This window comes from Cyprinodon tularosa, unplaced genomic scaffold, assembly GCF_016077235.1.
Source record: "Cyprinodon tularosa strain WSP-4 unplaced genomic scaffold, ASM1607723v1 ctg87, whole genome shotgun sequence".
Lineage (NCBI taxonomy): Eukaryota > Metazoa > Chordata > Actinopteri > Cyprinodontiformes > Cyprinodontidae > Cyprinodon > Cyprinodon tularosa.
In genome coordinates, this window is record NW_024039640.1 from 97,346 (window position 1) to 116,833 (window position 19,488).

The 19,488-nt window shown below is 41.4% G+C and overlaps 1 protein-coding gene across 3 annotated transcripts; it reads left to right on the forward strand.

The window, feature by feature from the left end:
- The first annotated feature begins 4,512 nt into the window (after window positions 1-4,512).
- On the forward strand, window positions 4,513-17,759 carry LOC119775382 (protein PXR1-like). Of its 3 annotated transcripts, XM_038273349.1 has the most exons (5): window positions 4,513-4,671; window positions 4,829-4,923; window positions 5,114-5,176; window positions 12,822-12,953; window positions 17,592-17,759. In XM_038273349.1, exons 1-5 carry the CDS (start codon window positions 4,650-4,652, stop codon window positions 17,595-17,597), a joined length of 318 nt encoding a protein of 105 aa, XP_038129277.1. In that variant the 5' UTR covers window positions 4,513-4,649; the 3' UTR covers window positions 17,598-17,759. The 3 variants fall into 3 exon arrangements, with proteins under 3 accessions (XP_038129277.1, XP_038129278.1, XP_038129279.1); XM_038273350.1 differs by lacking the exons at window positions 12,822-12,953; window positions 17,592-17,759 and adding an exon at window positions 9,648-9,797 and having other exon boundaries at window positions 4,514-4,671; window positions 5,114-5,278; XM_038273351.1 differs by lacking the exons at window positions 4,513-4,671; window positions 4,829-4,923; window positions 5,114-5,176 and adding exons at window positions 12,283-12,411; window positions 12,569-12,657 and having other exon boundaries at window positions 12,813-12,953.
- The last annotated feature ends 1,729 nt before the right edge of the window (window positions 17,760-19,488 follow it).

Below are 19,488 nucleotides of genomic sequence, written 5' to 3' on the forward strand. Positions count from 1 at the left end.
TTGTGTTTTTACTGTCCATTGCTGGAATCTGCTTAATCTTAACATTTATAGATATGGGGCACTGAATTAAATTTAGCAAAGCAGTTTTTATTTTACATTTGTTATCCAACACACTCTGCAAATTAATGTTGTTTTTTTAACATTAAGTAAAAAAATGGTATATATAATATATTAAATCTAATCCAATATAGTGTATTTATATCTACGTCTGTAATTTACATCTAAAACATGTATCTATATCTAAATCTATATTCTATCTCTAAATGTTAAATCAAAATATGTCTTTAAAGGGGTCATAGAATGATTCTAGAGGGTATTTGGTTCTGCTCCTTAATGTCTCTGAATATATTTGCTGTTCTATGAGCCTTAATGCAGCCTGGTTAAAAGAGCTAGAATGAAGCAACAGGTTTTTCTTCCTGTTATGGTTTGTTCATGAATATTTAGATGAGCTGTGTGCTGATTGGTTGGTTTACAGCGAGCGAAGCTAGTGAGCAAAGACGCATCATAGCAACAAGCACTCAGTCACTGAAACATCAAATTGTTGATGTGGTAGGGTGACCAGACTTCCTCTTTTTCCCGGACATGTCCTATTTTTCATACCTAAATAAATGTCCGGGGGGAATTTCAAAATCATCCGGGATTTTGGTCGACTAAAGTGCAAAAATCCCATCCCACCACCACCTCACCTGGTACGGCCCAGTTCAGTTGCGTTCCGTTTACACCTTTACAGTTATGTTGGTTATCGTGCTCGGACCGCTCTCGGCACGCTTTTAAAAGGGTAGCATAAATGGGGACACTGTCCTCCAGCAGTCTAAGCCTATAGCAGCATTGCTGTAGCTCAGGACAACCGGAGCCACTCTAACTACAAGCTTTATGAAAAAGGAAAATTTTAGGCCTGTCTCACTAGAGGCTGGTTACAGAAGAGGATTAGGGCCACTGAAAAAAAAAAAAAGTTAACTGATTTTTAAATTTTATGGGAAAAAAGTAAGAATTCTGACTTAAATCTCAGAATTCTGACTTTTTACTTTTTTCTCAGAATTCTGACTTTAATCTCAGAAGTCTGCCTTTTTTTAGAATTCTGATTTTCTTCTCAGAATTCTGACAGTTAACAAACATATTAGCATCAAGCCATAGCCATGTCTGTTTTAGAGACTAGCTCTCTTGTTTTAGGCCCCGTCCACGCGAAGTCAAACCCTGGCCTAAACGCACAAATTTTTCACCAAACCAGCCTCTCATCCATACGAAGCCGGCGTTTCGGGGGTCTGTAAACGATCTTTTTTTTATTCAGCCTTCAGAGTGGCAACATTTCGAAACGCCGTTTCCGCGTTTCCATCTTTAAGCTCTAACCGCATATTTTTTTTTACACGCATGCGTCATAGCGTCGCCTCTAAACACGCATGCGCGACACAGTATCACAACAACAATGGCGCCGTTGCTGCTAATGCTACTCACCCTGCTGTCGGGCTTACAACAGAATCTTCTTCTTCTGGAATATCTCCAGGAAGAACAGAGCAATATCGACGACATAGTTCAGCACCTGAATTTGACTGAACCACGAAAATGGACCCGCAGGGCAACCATGTATAAATATTAGTGCGCATGCCCAACATTTCGTCGCCTATTTTTGCTTTGGCACCACAGCGCATCTTACAGGCCTGGCATACATTTTGCAGCGTTTTCATGCATTCGTGTGGACGCTCACATTTATTTTACGTCTCCGTCTTTACGGCAAACGTTCTGTAAAATATCAGCGTTTCGTGTTCGTTTTGACTTCGTGTGGACGGGGCCTAAATTACCTTCTGCTCCTCCATTAATGAGGGGGTCCCTCGGGCACGTAAAAAGTTGCCTAATTGCGTCATTTTCCACCAATGTGTCACTGGCCACCTCAAACAACTCACATCTTTGTCATTGAAGCTGAGTGCTCCACATCTCTTCCTTCATGGTGCCCATCTACATTAAGATCCACAATTCTGAGATTAAAGTCAGAATTCTGAGAAAAAAGTCAGAATTCTGACTTTTTTTCAATACTAAATTGAAATAAAATTTTAAACTCAGTAAACTTTTCTTTTTTTTTTTCCAGTGGCCCTAATCCTCTTCCGTAGCTGGTTCCACAGGAGAAGAGCCAACTTTTGTGGGGGGCACGTCTGATCATTGTCCTACAACACAGTTGTGGAGCTCTTCAGCTCCTCAGGCTTTAAAATTACTTATTATTTAAAAAGCAAAAAAAATAAGCAACAAATATGAAAAAAACCCAATGCTGCTTTGTCAGATATAAAGTCAAAAGAAAAAATATGTTAAAATCGGCTATTTTTGTTCAATGGAGTATTAGGGCCAAACGAAGAGAGAGATAAAAAGACAAAGTGTAAGATTGCGACTTTATCTCTGCAATATTACCAGAAATAGTCACAATATTATGGGTTTAAAGAAGTAATATTATGACTTTATTCTCATAATTGTCCTTTCAGAAAAGAAATCTTCGACCTATATCTGACCAGTACAGCCAAACTACCAAACAGCAATCTGAGCTCAGCTTGTAAACATAATAATAATCATATAAGATGAGGGGCTAAAATATCTAACCTTTTCCTTATTTGTAAAGCCAATTCAAAGCTAGGCTGAAATTATAGCCTATAACTTCACAAGAATCTCAACCTTCCTTATTTCAGGATGACAGCGCCAGAATTCTCATTAAATAATATTGACATTATTCGCCTAATATTGCAACTTTACAATACTATCTCATTATTTTTGTAACTTCGTAATATTACAACCTGTCAAAAACAGAATTCTCGTTTGTCTGGCCCTAATACTCCATCATAGTTTTGTATCATTTTCCCACTAACGTAATGTTCTGGTGTTTTCATTCACTATGTGCTGGTATGTTAAACATTGTGTGTCACCATGCTCTCCAAAAGTGTCCTGAAGTCTTTGGAGGGAGAAACATGCACACAGCATCATACAGCCTCTACCTTGCAAGTAGCCTTCCCCATCTCCTGCCTTTCTTGGTCGGCCTGAGTTTGTTTTTTTTCTAAATGCAATTCCTGAACACTTAGGGTTGAAACTAAATGCTAAATGTAAAGTCATATAGAGCCTTTTGGCATTAAATACTACATAAAGCTGTTTGTAGCTAAACATCTTGGATGTTACTTTTACAGCATTAAAGGAAAAGTCCGTTCAGCGAGGAATAATCAATGGATCATTATTTATACCTAAAACTAATACGTTTGCGGTGATTTAATGAATTTAGCGTTTCCAAGATTTCCAGAGGACTTCACCATTGAAATTCACCAGAGCTATAGTGAAACTGACAATGCCCACGTGCATGGCAGCTGGATGCTGGAATACATCGGGTAAAAGTGAAAAAAAAGAGTAATTCCACCTTTCTGATTCCTGATCCTCCACGGACGGGTTGGTCGTTGGATCGTCAACTTGAAGAGGGAGGATTTGCCATCGAACTTCTGGCCAGAGAAAAAACCCGTAATCTGTAGCCAACATTTGGAAGAAGAATGTTTTCAAGATGACTTGGATAATAGCGCGTTGTGACAAACACCAGATACAGCACTGGGACTTGATCAACAGCCGATACCGCACCGTGACGTCACAAACCAGTAGGTGGCAGTAGTGTTCTTTGACAAACATGGATGCCTCCAGTAAAGCACATTCACATGAAAATTACTCTGAATTAAAAACACTTATTTATTGAACAGTATGTAATATATATATTTTTTTATTTAAAGTAAAACAGGTTTTGAAGGTGAGGGGCGTGCCCCCTAAAGGCGGGGAGGGTAATTGCTGGGGGGCGTTACTAAAATTAACTGAATAAATGAAAAATTTTTAAGATTTTTAAGAACATTTATGGAAGGAAGTTTGTTTCATTGTTGTTGCAAGAAAATAATTTGTTTGGCAAAACAAAATAAGAAAAATAAATCCAGGAATTAAACTTTGGCATTTTTTTCATAAAAAAAGGTTTTGTTTCAAACCTTTGCAGATTCTTAGATTTTTACTTTATTTGTTTAAATCATTTTTTTTTTTTTTCAGATTTAGTTTAGTGAAGATGACATTCTCTTCACTTCAATCCTAATACTAAAAAACTGCCTCTGGAAGCGCACATTGACTATTTGACAAAACGGCAACGTTTCTCTTAGAATTTTATTTTCTTTATTAATAAATTTCATTTTGTACGGAAGAGGATTAGTGCCACTGGGAAAAAAAAAAAGTTAACTGATTTTTAAATTTTATTTCAGTTAAATATGGGAAAAAAGTCAGAATTCTGACTTTTTTTTCTCAGAATTCTGAGAAAAAAGTCAGAATTCTGACCTTTCCCCATTCTATACTGAAATAATAATAATTAAAAAAAAAAGCAGTTAACTTTTTTTCCCCAGTGGCCCTAATCCTCTTCCGTAATTTTGAGTTTATTTCTGGATTAAATTTATTTTGCTAGCAAAACTTTTTTTTTTTTGCAGGAATGGAATGGAAAAAAACTTTCCCTCCACCCCTTGGTGAAATAATGAGGCGGATCCCATCAGTGCGGGCTGTTAGAGGCGTGGCTCTGCGTGGGGAAGGTGCTATAGGTGCGGCTCAAATTGTTTTCCTGGAAGTCAGAGAAGGGAAGTGTCAGTGGCTGCAACGTTTGGAGAAACACCAACAAAATGTCCTTCGATCTGTCTTCAGGTACATTTATATACAAGATCATTGGTTATTTCCAGCTTTCTCTGCTGATTTGGATCCTTCAGTGTCTGGAAGTTTAGAGAGAGTTTCACTTTGGAAATGCTTTCTCTCACGAACTGATGCAGGTTTAAAAATAATTCAACTTCTGTTTCATTTACAGCTGTGGGAGGAAAAGAGGATGAAGTGAAGAAGGAGGAAGCTCAGAAGGACGAGTTTAGCTTCCCATGGAGCAAAAAAAAGGATAAGGACAATAAGGTAGGAGGGAAGGGGATTGATTGTACACCAGTCACCTCCAGATGCACAAGTGTTTTTAATTGGAAGATCTTTTTAGGCTTGCATGAGTTTCACATGGGAGAAAAAACATTTTAATAGATGGAGGGTTTTTGATCAGTTTGGTTCTGACTGTTTATCGGGGTGAATGAGGTGCAACTTTTTCTTTTCTCAGGGAGATAAGTCTGACCACAAAGATAAGTCTGACCACAAAGATAAGTCTGATCACAAAGATAAGTCTAAGGATGGCAGTGGTGAAAAGAAGAAAAAAAAGGAGAAGAAGGGAAAGAAGGAAAAGAAAGATGGAGGCAGCTCATCATCTTCTTCCAGCAGTGATGAGGTACAGTATCCCCACTTTTTTTTTGTAACCAATGTTTGCTTTTTAATTCTATGTTTGAAGAAAACCTAGAGAATTCAATGTAATGCAGCAAAACGGGTTAACATTCCTGTTTCACCTCGGTACAAAGCCCTTTTTTTAGTTTTTGTGCAGCGTTCACAACAGGTCCAACTAGTACTACAAGTTTTACTAATGTGCCACATCCCAAAAGCTGTTTGCATGCAAAGGTTATGTACAGCACAGACCAAACGTTTGGACACACCTAAAGCATTTTCTTTACTTTCATCCATTCCTTCCATCCATCCATCTTCCTCCGCTTATCCGGGGTCGGGTCGCGGGGGCAGCAGCCTAAGAAGGGAGGCCCAGACTTCTCTCTCCCCAGCCACTTCTTCTAGCCCCTCAGGAGGAACCCCAAGGTGTTCCCAGGCCAGCAGAGAAACATAGTCTCTCCAGAGTGTCCTGGGTCGTCCCCTGGGCCTCCCCCCGGTGGGACGTGCCCGGAACACCTCACCAGGGAGGCGTCCAGGAGACATCCTAACCAGATGCCCTAGCCACCTCAATTGGCTCCTCTCGACGTGGAGGAGCAGCGGCTCTACTCCGAATCCCTCCCGGATGACCGAGGTCCTCACCCTATATCTAAGGGAGAGTCCAGCCACCCTACGGAGGAAACCCATTTCGGCCGCTTGTATCCGCGATCTCGTTCTTTCGGTCATGACCCAGAGTTCATGACCATAGATGACTGTAGGAACGTAGATCGACCGGTAAATTGAGAGCTTTGCTTTTTGACTCAGCTCTCTCTTCACCACGACGGACTGTTACAGTGCCCGCTTCAAAGCAGACGCTGAGCCAATCCGCCTGTCGATCTCCCGCTCCCTTCTTCCCTCATTCGTGACAAAGATCGCGAGATACTTAGGCCCCGTCCACACGAAGTCAAACCCTGGCCTAAACGCACAAATTTTTCCCCAAACCAGCCTCTCATCCATACCAAGCCGGCGTTTCGGGGGTCTGTAAACAATCTTTTTTTTATTAAGCCTTCAGAGTGGGAAGATTTTGAAACGCCGTTTTCGCGTTTCCATCTTTAAGCTCTAACTGCATTTTTTTTTCTTAAACGCATGCGTCATAGCGTCGCCTCTAAACACGCATGGGTGACACAGTATCACAACAACAATGGCGCCGTACTGTGTTGAATGGTTGCTGCTCATGCTACTCACCCTGCTGTCGGGCTTACAACAGAATCTTCTTCTTCTGGAATATCTTCAGGAAGAACAGAGCAATATAGACGACATAGTTCAGCACCTGAATTTGACTGAACCACGAAAATGGACCCGCAGGGCCATTTTCCGGTTTGGTTTTTGTATAAATATTACAGCTCATGCCCAACATTTCGTTGCCTGTTTTCGCCTATTTTTGCTTTGGCACCACAGCGCCACTTACAGGCCTGGCATACATTTTGCAGCGTTTTCATGCATTCGTGTGGACGATCACATTTATTTTACGTCTCCGTCTTTACGACAAACGTTCTGGAAAGTATTAGCGTTTCGTGTTCGTTTTGACTTCATGTGGACGGGGCCTTAAACTCCTCCACTTGGGGCAGGACACCCCCCCCCCTGACCCGGAGAAGGCACTCTACCCTTTTCCGGCTCAAGACCATGGCCTCGGATTTGGAGGCACTGATCCCCATCCCGGCCGCTTCACACTCGGCTGCGAACCAATGCAGCGAGAGCTGCAGTTTCATGACTATGAAAATGTAAGATTCACACTGAAGGCAAAACTACAAATTAACCCATGTGGAATTCTATACTTAAAGAAAAAGTTTGAAACGACTGAAAATATGTCTTAGGCTACGTTCACACTGCAGGCCTTGAAGCTCAATTCCAATTTTTTTGTGAAATATGATTTTTTTTGTGTTGCCGTACACATTTCCAAATGTATGCGACTTGTATGTGATCTCCTGCGTGTCCCGCATGCGCAGTAGAGGACGCAATGACATCACAGGCCAGCGTGCTCTCTGTTTACAGATTTTACCTTGGGTGGTAGTGCAGAAGCACATCTAGCGGTTTTTCCCAACCATAAAAACATAAACATAATCTTTTCAAGATGGTTAAACATAAATACTACTCTCCGCATCATCGTCCGCCATGGTTGTAGTTTTTCTTGCCGCTTCTTCAAAAACCCAGAATAGTGACCTTTGTTGGCTATTAATGGCGTTCAGGTCGGATGAATGCGACCTGGCCGTTCAGACACAGGTCGCATTTGAAAAGATCAGATTCGTATCGGATTCAGGACCACATAGCCCAGTGGCCTGGGTCGCATTGGAACAAATCGGATCTGTGTTGCTCAGACCGCCATGAACAGATCAGATACAGGTCGCATATGGGCCAAAAAAAACGGTTTGGGTCACTTCAGGCTGCAGTGTGAACGTAGCCTTATATTCTAGGTTCTTCAGAGTATTGCTTTGATTAATGCTTCCAACATTCTTGAAGGAGTTCCCAGAGATGCTTAGCACTTGTTGGCCCTTTCGCCTTCACTCTGCGGTCCAGCTCACCCTAAACCCTCTCGATTGGGTTTAGGTCCGATGATTGTGGAGGTCAGGTCATCTGGCGCAGCATCCTATCACTCTCCTTCTTGGTCAAACAGCCCTTACACAGTCTGGAGGTGTGTTTTAGGGTCATTGTCCTGTTGGAAAATAAATGAGGGTCCAACTAAACGCAAACCGGATGGAATAGCATGCCTCTGCAAGATGCTGTGGTAGCCATACTGGTTCAGTATGCCTTCAGTTAGGAATAAATCCCCAACAGTGTCTCCAGCAAAGCACCCCCACACCATCACACCTCCTCCTCCTTGCTTCACGGTGGGAACCAGGCATGTAGAGTCCATCCGTTCACCTTTTCTGCATCGCACAAAGAGATAATGGTTGGAACCAAAGATCTCAAATTTGGACTCATCAGACAAAAGCACAGATTTCCACTGATCTAATATCCATTCCTTGTGTTCTTCAGCCCAATCAAGTCTCTTCTGCTTGTTGCCTGTTTTCCTAGCTGCTATTTTACCATGAAGGCCTGATTCACATAGTCTCCCCTAGCAGTTGTTCTAGAGATGTTCCTGCTGCTAGAACTCTGTGTGGCATTGACCTGCTCTCTAATCTGAGCTGCTGTTAACCTGCCATTTCTGAGGCTGGGGACTCGGATGAACTTATCCTCTGCAGCAGAGGTGACTCTTGGTCTTCCTTTTCTGTGGCGGTCCTCATGTCAGCCAGTTTCTTTTTTGCGACTGCACTTGGGGACACTTTCAAAGTTTTGCCAAATTTTCGGACTAACTGACCTTCATTTCTTAAAGTAATGATGGCCGCTAGTTTTTCTTTACTTAGCAGTTTTTTTTCTTGCCATAATACAAATTCTAACAGTCTATTCAGTTGGACTATCAACTGTGTATCCACCTGACTTCTGCACAACACAACTGAGGGCCCCAACCCCATTTATAAGGCAAGAAATCCCCCTTATTAAACCTGACAGGGGAACCTGTGAAGTGGAAACTATGTTGGGTGACGGCCTCTAGAAGCTCATAAAGAGAATGCAAAGAGTGTGCGAAGGCGTAATCGAAGCAAAAGGCGGCTACTTTGAAGCACCTAGAACAGGGGTCTGCAACCTTTCATATCCAAAGAGCCGTTTTGCCCAGAGTCCGACTAAGTAAAAGTTGTTTAGAGCCGCAAAATGTAACATGACTTTTTCTAGAAAACCTTATTTTTTTTAATCTTGTATAGGAAATTAGTTGTTGCAATCTCAAACAATCAACAAATCATGTATTTTTAATGTTAAAACATGTAATTTTCAAGCTAATTCATAGAAAAATGTCTCTTAAAACATATTTCTGGTTCTTTTAATCTCATTCTTTTCCCACTTATAAAAAACACTAAAGCTATTGATACCGGTATATATTAAAGTAAATTATTTAACTCTTTATATACATTTTAGCCACTATTAAGAGCCACTGGAGAGGGTCCAAAGAGCCATATGTGGCTCTGGAGCCGCAGGTTGCAGATCCCTGACCTAGAATATAAGACTGATTTTGAGTTGTTCCTCTCTTTTTTTTATTAAGTATATAATTCCACGTGTTAATTCATAGTTTTGATGCCTTCAGTGTAAATCTACAATTTTCACAGTCATGAAAATAAATAACTCTGATAGTTGATGATACTTTTCTTTTGACTAACCACCAATCAGTAGGGGGAGAAGGTGGAAGTAACCACTGTAAGGGACATTTTCTGTCAGTTGTGGATCCAACCTGACCCGTCTTTATCAATAATGTTTCAGATATACAGCTTTCCTTTCCTTGCCTTTGAATCTCCTCCAGTAATATTTATGTCTCGTTCCAGGACTGATCATCTCCCACTGTGGACCTGCTCACTGTGTTCCCCACTCCAGCCCTGATTCATTTAGTTGTGTCTGTGTGGTTTATAAGTGCCAGATGATAAATATGTGACAACAAAACTGATTTCTAAAATTAAAAGTTGTGATTAAATAAAGGATTTTCCTCTTTTATTGTCTATACTCTAATCTCACCACAAGATGGCAGTGTGCACTATTTTAAGACTCAGCAGAGGTCATGAAAGTAGGAAGGTTGTTCTTTTATCAATGTAGAGTAATTCTATATCAGTTGTATATTATATTTAGATCTAAACACAGATGTAAACCAGCAGTGTTTCTAGAATCTGTCACTTCTGGATGGAAGGAAGGATGATTAAACTGAATACTGATGGACGACAAATCATTAACTTATTTACAGAGTGCTTTAAAAGCTACAGCTGAAAACAAAGTGCTGAACATGGCTAAAAATAATAAAACACGATAAAAGAACAAAATACAGCTTAGGAATATAAAGTAAGAAAAGAATAAGTTGTTTAAGCAAAATAAACATGGTCACAACAACTACTGCCAGTGTTAAAAGACGGTGAATAAAAGTAAGTTTTGAGTCGTGTTTTAAAATTTGGAAGTGAAGGAGCCTCCCTAATGTGCAGCAGGAGGCTATTCCATAAACGAGGAGCAATTTAATTCAATTCAGTTTATTTCTATTGCGCCAATTCACAACACATGTCATCTCAAGGCACTTTACAGTTCAACCAGATCATCCAGTCAAATTGATTCAAAGTTTTCTATCTAAGGAAAACCAGCTGATTGCATCGACTCATTGTTTCAAATACAATCCCTCTTACTAAGCATGCTGGTAGCGACAGTGGAGAGAAAAAACTCCCTTTTAACAGGAAGAAACCTCCAGCAGAACCAGGCTCAGTGTGAGCGGCCATCTGCTGAGGCCGACTGGGGTTCAAGGAGACAGAAGCAGAGATACAAAAAGCAGCTGTAAAAGGCGGCCCCGTCCAGGAAACACACAGCCAGGCAGACGAGCTCCGAGCCAGCTCCCATGCCAGAGGATCAAGAGAGCACATCCAGCCAGTCACAGTCAGAGAAACAGGACTACACTGAAAAACAGGCCGATCTCCAGCATCTATAAACAAAGGTGTTGATGGCAGCAGCACAGCTGATATTTCTCTACAGGATGATGTCACAGCCAAACAGGAACAGACCAGATGAAGCTACTATGAGAAAAAGCAGAGAGAGCAGAATGTTAGAGATTGAACTAACAGATTCTGCAGAGTGGGAGAATAGAGATAGAATGATGAAATGGCGGTTGCTTTGTCCTCCAGAAGTCTAAACCTATAGCAGCATAACTATAGAGATAGCTCAGGATAAGCAGCAGCGATATAACAGATGAATGTTGTGAAGGACCGCTGGCTATGATGTTGATTTTTTGTTGTATTTGGCAAAGTTTGGCAAAGTCCCTACTCGCGATCTAATGACTTCAGACTTGACATCAGACTCTCCTCCTGTAGATTCGACCGATGTAATAATATGCTAAGCAACATGCTTCACACACGGCTATGCCGAGAGAGGGCCGCTGCAGACGGGCTGCGGTTCGACCTGGCTGCGGCTAGCTTCGGAGCTCCGCTGGTGCCGCAGTCCTCTCAAGTTCTGAACATTTTCTTTTAAATTACTCATTAAATCTGTGAATGGGCCATATGGTGATGCTTAAAAGTATAAGGTTCTCGCCTCAAATGATCTTAAAACGTACTGTTATTGAACAACAGCAACAGAAAAGAGAACATTTAACTTAGTACTCTGAGCTCTGTGAGTTAAGAAGATGGGCCGCCAAGCCAACCAATGAGGAGAAGTTGACTCTCTAGGACACACCCCCTCCTCATTTGCATAATAAGACAGACATGCATACAGAAATGTAAATACGACAGGCAGAAATGTAAAAAAATATATATAAAGGACAAAAAAAAATAAATGAGGTAAATATTACAATGGCAAATAAATAAAGAAGCGAATTAAAAGAGTTATATACATTTATGTCTCACTGTATAATTTAATTTCTACTTACATTTATTTATTTATTGTATTTTTGTTGGCAATTAATTGTATGCTTATATATTTATTGAGCGTTTATTTATTTCTGTATTTATTTTTAAATATGGCACAGTTGGTCATCCATACTCACAGCCACTGATTTTCACATTAACTACGATGCCACCATGACACCGGAAGTCAAATCTTCACCACCAACTTTTGCATTTTTTCATTAAAAAAAAGGTTTTATTTCAAACCTTTGCTGTTTCTAAGATTTTTGTTTGTTTGTTTGTTTGTTTTAAATATTTTTTTTTTTCAGATTTAGTTTAGTGAAGATAACATTCCCTTCACATTCTCTTCACTTCAATCCTAATACTAAAAACTCTGGAACTCTGGAAGCGCACATTGACTTTATGACAAAACAGCAACGTTTCTCTTAGAATTTAATTTTCTTTATTAATAAACTCCAGTTTGAGTTTATTTCTGGATTACATTTATTTTGCTTGCAAAACTTTTTTTTTTTGCAAGAATGGAATGGAAAAAAACAATTTCCCTCCACCCCTTGGTGAAATAATGAGGCATAATAAGGCGGATCCCATCAGTGCGGGCTGTTAGAGGCGTGGCTCTGCGTGGGGAAGGAGCTATAGGTGCGGCTCAAACTGTTTTCCTGGAAGTCAGAGAAGTGAAGTGTCAGTGGCTGCAACGTTTGGAGAAACACCAACAAAATGTCTTCAGGTACATTTAAGATCATTGGTTATTTCCAGCTTTCTATGCTGATTTGGATCCTTCAGTGTCTGGAAGTTTAGAGAGAGTTTCACTTTGGAAATGCTTTCTCTCACGGACTGATGCAGGTTTAAAAATAATTCAACTTCTGTTTCATTTACAACTTTAGGAGGCAAAGAGGATGAAGTGAAGAAGAAGGAAGCTCAGAAGGACGAGTTTAGCCTCCCATGGAGCAAAAAAAAGGATAAGGACAAGAAGGTAGGAATGCCCGAGTGTTTTTAAATGGAAGATCTTTGTAGGCTTGTATGAGTTTCACATGGGAGAAAAGACACTTTAATAGATGGAGGATTTTTGATCAGTTTGGTTCTGAATGTTTATTGGGGTAAATGAGGTGCAACTTTTTCTTTTCTCAGGGAGATAAATCTGACCACAAAGACAAGTCTGACCACAAAGATAAGTCTAAGGATGGCAGTGATGAAAAGAAGAAAAAGAAGGAGAAGAAGGGAAAGAAGGAAAAGAAAGATGGAGGCAGCTCATCTTCCAGCAGTGATGAGGTACAGTATCTCCACTTTTTTTTTATCACTAATGTTGGCTTTTTAATTCTATGTGTGAAGAAAACCTACAGGATTCAATGTAATGCAGCAAAACGGCTTAACATTCCTGTTTCACCTCGGTACAAAGCCCTTTTTTTTTTTTTTTTTTTGTGCAGCATTCACAACAGGTCCAACTAGTACTACAAGTTTTACTAATGCGCCACATCCCAAAAGCTGTTTGCATGCAAAGGTTATGTACAGTACAGACCAAACGTTTGGACACACCTAAAGACTTTTCTTTATTTTCATGACTACGAAAATGTAAAATTCACACTGAAGGAATCAAAACTATGAATTAACCCATGTGGAATTATATACTTAAAGAAACATTTTGAAATGACTGAAAATATGTCTTAGGCTACGTTCAAACTGCAGGCCTTGAAGCTCAATTCTGATTTTTTTTGTGAAATACGATTTTTTTTGCGTTGCCGTACACATTTCCAAATGTATGCGACTTGTATGTGATCTCCTGTGTGTCCCGCATGCGCAGTAGAGGACGCAATGACATCACAGGCCAGCGTGCTCTCTGTTTACGGATTTTAACATGGGTGGTAGTGCAGAAGCACATCTAGCGACTTTTCCCAACCATAAAAACATAAACATAATCTTTTCAAGATGTTTAAACATAAGTACTACTCTCTGCATCATCGTCCGCCATGGTTGTAGTTTTTCTTGCCGCTTCTTCATAGCAAGACCCAGACTAGTGACCTTTGTTGGCTATTAATGGCGTTCAGGTCCGATGAATGCGACCTGGCCGTTCAAACACAGGTCGCATTTGAAAAGATCAGATTCGTATTGGATTCAGGACCACATAGCCCAGTGGCCTGGGTCGCATTGGAACAAATCGGATCTGTGTTGTTCAGACCGACATGAACAGATCAGATACAGGTTGCATATGGGCCAAAAAATCAGATTTGGGTCACTTCAGGCTGCAGTGTGAATGTAGCCTTATATTCTAGGTTCTTCAGAGTTTTGCTTTGATTAATGCTTCGCACACTCTTGGCATTCTCTTGATGGGCTTTAAGAGGTAGTCACCTGAAATGGTCTTCCAACATTCTTGAAGGAGTTCCCAGAGATGCTGAGCACTTGTTGGCCCTTTTGCCTTAACTCTGCGGTCCAGCTCACCCTAAACCCTCTCGATTGGGTTTAGGTCCGATGATTGTGGAGGTCAGGTCATCTGGCGCAGCATCCTATCACTCTCCTTCTTGGTCAAACAGCCCTTACACAGCCTGGAGGTGTGTTTTAGGGTCATTGTCCCGTTGGAAAATAAATGAGGGTCCAACTAAACGCAAACCGGATGGAATAGCATGCCGCTGCAAGATGCTGTGGTAGCCATACTGGTTCAGTATGCCTTCAGTTAGGAATAAATCCCCATAAGTCTCTCCAGCAAAGCACCCCCACACCATCACACCTCCTCCTCCTTGCTTCACAGTGGGAACCAGGCATGTAGAGTCCATCCGTTCACCTTTTCTGCATAGCACAAAGAGATAATGGTTGGAACCAAAGATCTCAAATTTGGACTCATCAGACAAAAGCACCGATTTCCACTGGTCTAATGTCCATTTCTTGTGTTCTTCAGCCGAAGCAAGTCTCTTCTGCTTGTTGCCTGTTTTCCTAGCTGCTATTTTACCATGAAGGCCTGATTCACACAGTCTCCTCTTAGCAGTTGTTCTAGAGATGTTTCTGCTGCTAGAACTCTGTGTGGCATTGACCTGCTCTCTAATCTGAGCTGCTATTAACCTGCCATTTCTGAGGCTGGGGACTCGGATGAACTTATCCTCTGCAGCAGAGGTGACTCTTGGTCGACAGTGTCGTTGGATGTAGGAGTTTGCCCTGAAATCGATGGGTTGACGGTTCAAGCCCCGACTCTGACTATCAGTGTCGTTGTGTCCTTGGGCAAGACACTTCACCTGCATTGTCTACTCATGGTGGTCAGAGGGCCCGGTGGCGCCAGTGTACGGCAGCCCCCTTCTGTCAGTGAGCCCCAGGGCAGCTGTGGCTACAATGTAGCTTGCCACTGTGAGTGTGTGCGTGAATGGGTGAATGAATGTAGTGTAAAGCGCTTTGGTCAAGTCTCCTAACTTGAATAAAGGCGCTATATACACTCACCGGCCACTTTATTAGGTACCCCATGCTAGTAACGGGTTGGACCCCCTTTTGCCTTCAGAACTGCCTCAATTCTCCGTGGCATAGATTCAACAAGGTGCTGGAAGCATTCCTCAGGGAGTTTGGTCTATATTGACATGATGGCATCACACAGTTGCCGCAGATTTGTCGGCTGCACATCCATGATGCGAATCTCCCGTTCCACCACATCCCAATGATGCTCTATTGGATTGAGATCTGGTGACTGTGGAGGCCATTTGAGTACAGTGAACTCATTGTCATGTTCAAGAAACCAGTCTGAGATGATTCCAGCTTTATGACATGGCGCATTATCCTGCTGAAAGTAGCCATCAGAAGTTGGGTACATTGTGGTCATAAAGGGATGGACATGGTCAGCAACAATACTCAGGTAGGCTGTGGCGTTGCAACGATGCTCAATTGGTACCAAGGGGCCCAAAGAGTGCCAAGAAAATATTCCCCACACCATGACACCACCACCACCAGCCTGAACCGTTGATACAAGGCAGGATGGATCCATGCTTTCATGTTGTAGACGCCAAATTCTGACCCTACCATCCGAATGTCGCAGCAGAAATCGAGACTCATCAGACCAGGCAACGTTTTTCCAATCTTCTATTGTCCAATTTCGATGAGCTTGTGCAAATTGTAGCCTCAGTTTCCTGTTCTTAGCTGAAAGGAGTGGCACCCGGTCTGGTCTTCTGCTGCTGTAGCCCATCTGCCTCAAAGTTCGACGTACTGTGCGTTCAGAGATGCTCTTCTGCCCACCTTGGTTGTAACGGCTGGTTATTTGAGTCACTGTTGCCCTTCTATCAGCTCCAACCAGTCTGGCCATTCTCCTCTGACCTCTGGCATCAACAAGGCATTTCCGCCCACAGAACTGCCGCTCACTGGATGTTTTTTCTTTTTCGGACCATTCTCTGTAAACCCTAGAGATAGTTGTGCGTGAAAATCCCAGTAGATCAACAGTTTCTGAAATACTCAGACCAGCCCTTCTGGCACCAACAATCATGCCACGTTCAAAGTCACTCAAATCACCTTTCTTCCCCATACTGATGCTCGGTTTGAACTGCAGGAGATTGTCTTGACCATGTCTACATGCCTAAATGCACTGAGTTGCCGCCATGTGATTGGCTGCTTAGAAATTAAGTGTTAACGAGCAGTTCAATTCAATTTCAATTCAGTTTATTTATATAGCGCCAAATTCACAACACATGTGTCTCAAGGCACTTTACAGTTCAACAAGATCATACAGTCAAATCGATACAAAGTTTTCTATCTAAGGAAAACCAGTTGATTGCATTGACTCATTGACTCAAATACAATCCCTCACACTAAGCATGCTTGTAGCGACAGTGGAGAGGAAAAACTCCCTTTTAACAGGAAGAAACCTCCAGCAGAACCAGGCTCAGTGTGAGCGGCCGTCTGCTGAGGCCGACTGGGGTTCAAGGAGACAGAAGCAGAGATACAAAAAGCAGCTGTAAAAGGCGGCCCCGTCCAGGAAACACACAGCCAGGCAGACGAGCTCCGAGCCAGCTCCCATGCCAGAGGACGAAGGGAGCACATCCACTCAGTCACGGTCAGAGAAGCAGGACCACACTGGAAAACAGGCCGATCTCCAACATCTATGAACAAGGGTGTTGATGGAAGCAGCACAGCTGATATTTCTTTCCAGGATGGAGTCACAGCCAAACAGGAACAGACGAGGCAAAGCTACTCTGAGGAAAAGCAGAGAGAGCAGAAGGTTAGAGATTGAACTAACAGATTCTGCAGAATAGGAGAATGGAGAGAGAATGAAGCAGAATGATGAAATGGGGGTCCCTATGTCCTCCAAAAGTCTAAGCCTACAGCAGCATAACTATAGAGATAGCTCAGGATAACCTGAGCCATGTCAGCCAGTTTTTTTTTCTTGCCATAATACAAATTCTAACAGTCTATTCAGTTGGACTATCAACTGTGTATCCACCTGACTTCTGCACAACACAACTGAGGGCCCCAACCCCATTTATAAGCCAAGAAATCCCCCTTATTAAACCTGACAGGGGAACCTGTGAAGTGGAAACCATGTTGGGTGATGACCTCTAGAAGCTCATAAAGAGAATGCAAAGAGTGTGCGAAGGCGAAACAAAAGGTGGCTACTTTGAAGCACCTAGAATATAAGACAGATTTTCAGTTGTTTCACTCTTTTTTTTTTTGTTAAGTATATAATTCCACGTGTTAATTCATAGTTTTGATGCCTTCACTGTGAATCTACAATTTTCACAGTCATGAAAATAAATAACTCTGATAGTTGATACTTTTCTTTTGACCAACCACGAATCAGTAGGGGGAGAAGGTGGAAGTAACCACTCTAAGGGACATTTTCTGTCAGTTGTGGATCCAACCTGACCCGTCTTTGTCAATAATGATTCAAATATACAGTTTTTATTTTCTTGCCTTTGAATCTCCTCCAGTAATATTTATGTCTCATTCCAGGACTGATCATCTCCCACTGTGGACCTGCTCACTGTGTTTCCCACTCCAGCCCTGATTCATTTAGGTGTGTCTGTGTGGTTTATAAGTGCCAGATGATAAAAATGTGACAACAAAACTGATTTCTAAAATTAAAAGTTGTGATTAAATAAATAAAGGATTTTCCTCTTTTATTGTCTATACTCTAATCTCACCACAAGATGGCAGTGTGCACTATTTTAAGACTCAGCAGAGGTCATGAAAGTAGGAAGGTTGTTCTTTTATCAATGTAGAGTAATTCTATATCAGCTGTATATTATATTTGGAACTAAACACAGATGTAAACCAGCAGTGTTTCTAGAATCTGTCACTTCTGGATGGAAGGAAGGATGATTAAACTGAATACTGATGGACGACAAATCATCAACTTTATTTACAGAGTGCTTTAAAAGCTACAGCTGAAACCAAAGTGCTGAACATGGCTAAAAATAATAAAACATGATAAAAGAATAAAATACAGCATAGGAATATAAAGTAAGAAAATAAGTTGTTTAAGCAAAATAAACAAGGTCACAACAACTACTGCCAGTGTTAAAAGACGGTGAATAAAAGTAAGTTTTGAGTCGTGTTTTAAAATTTGGAAGTGAAGGAGCCTCCCTAATACGCAGCAGGAGGCTATTCCATAAACGAGGAGCAATTTAATTCAATTCAGTTTATTTCTATAGCGCCAATTCACAACACAAGGCATCTCAAGGCACTTTACAGTTCAACCAGATAATCCAGTCAAATTGATTCAAAGTTTTCTATCTAAGGAAAACCAGTTGATTGCATTGACTCTATAGCAATCCCTCATACTAAGCATGCTTGTAGTGACAGTGGAGAGGAAAAACTCACTTTTAACAGGAAGAAACCTCCAGCAGAACCAGGCTCAGTGTGAGCGGCCATCTGCTGAGGCCGACTGGGGTTCAAGGAGACGGGTAAAAGGCACCCCCGTCCAGGAAACACACAGCCGGGCAGACGAGCTCCGAGCCAGCTCCCATGCTAGAGGATGAAGAGAGCACATGCAGCCAGTCACAGTCAGAGAAACAGGACTACACTGAAAAACAGATCGATCTCCAGCATCTATAAACAAAGGTGTTGATGGCAGCAGCACAGCTGATATTTCTCTCCAGGATGGAGTCACCGCCAAACAGGAACAGACCACATGAAGCTACTATGAGAAAAAGCAGAGAGAGCAGAACGTTAGAGATTTAACTAACAGATTCTGCAGAGTGGGAGAATAGAGACAGAATGAAGCAGAATGATGAAATGTGGGTCCCTTTGTCCTCCAGCAGTCTAAGCCTATAGCAGCATAACTATAGAGATAGCTCAGGATAAGCAGCAGCTATATAACAAATGAATAATGCTTTTCCCAGTATTATACAGACAAGATGCCTTTACTATTGGATGGATGCTAATGTTTTTAACTGAATGAGTATTCTTCCATTGGTTTTGTCCAATGTGCATAATTAGTTTTATCTGATATGTTTGTTTTGTTTTATCTCTTCAGTTTTATTCCAGTTTCATTCTGACTGCTTTCACTTTTATCACCTCTCCACTTCCACTTGCTGCTTTTTCCCCGCAATGATCTCCGTCCGACTCCTGAGCCCTTCACAGAGCAGCTGTGTTAATATAGAGACTAAACTTCTATAATATTGGCTCTGATATCTAATTAGATGGAGGTAGAGTTCCCAAAAAGTAGAGTCGAGTAAAAGTAGCAGGTCTTTAATCTAAAAATTAAAAGCAGCCTTCAGAGAAATAACTCAAGAGTAAAAAGTATTCAGTATGAAGGTAACTAATCATAGCACTTAAACTACTTTATGGAATTATGTAATCAAACAGACCAAAATATAAAGTGTTTCACAAACTATGGTGTTTAAAA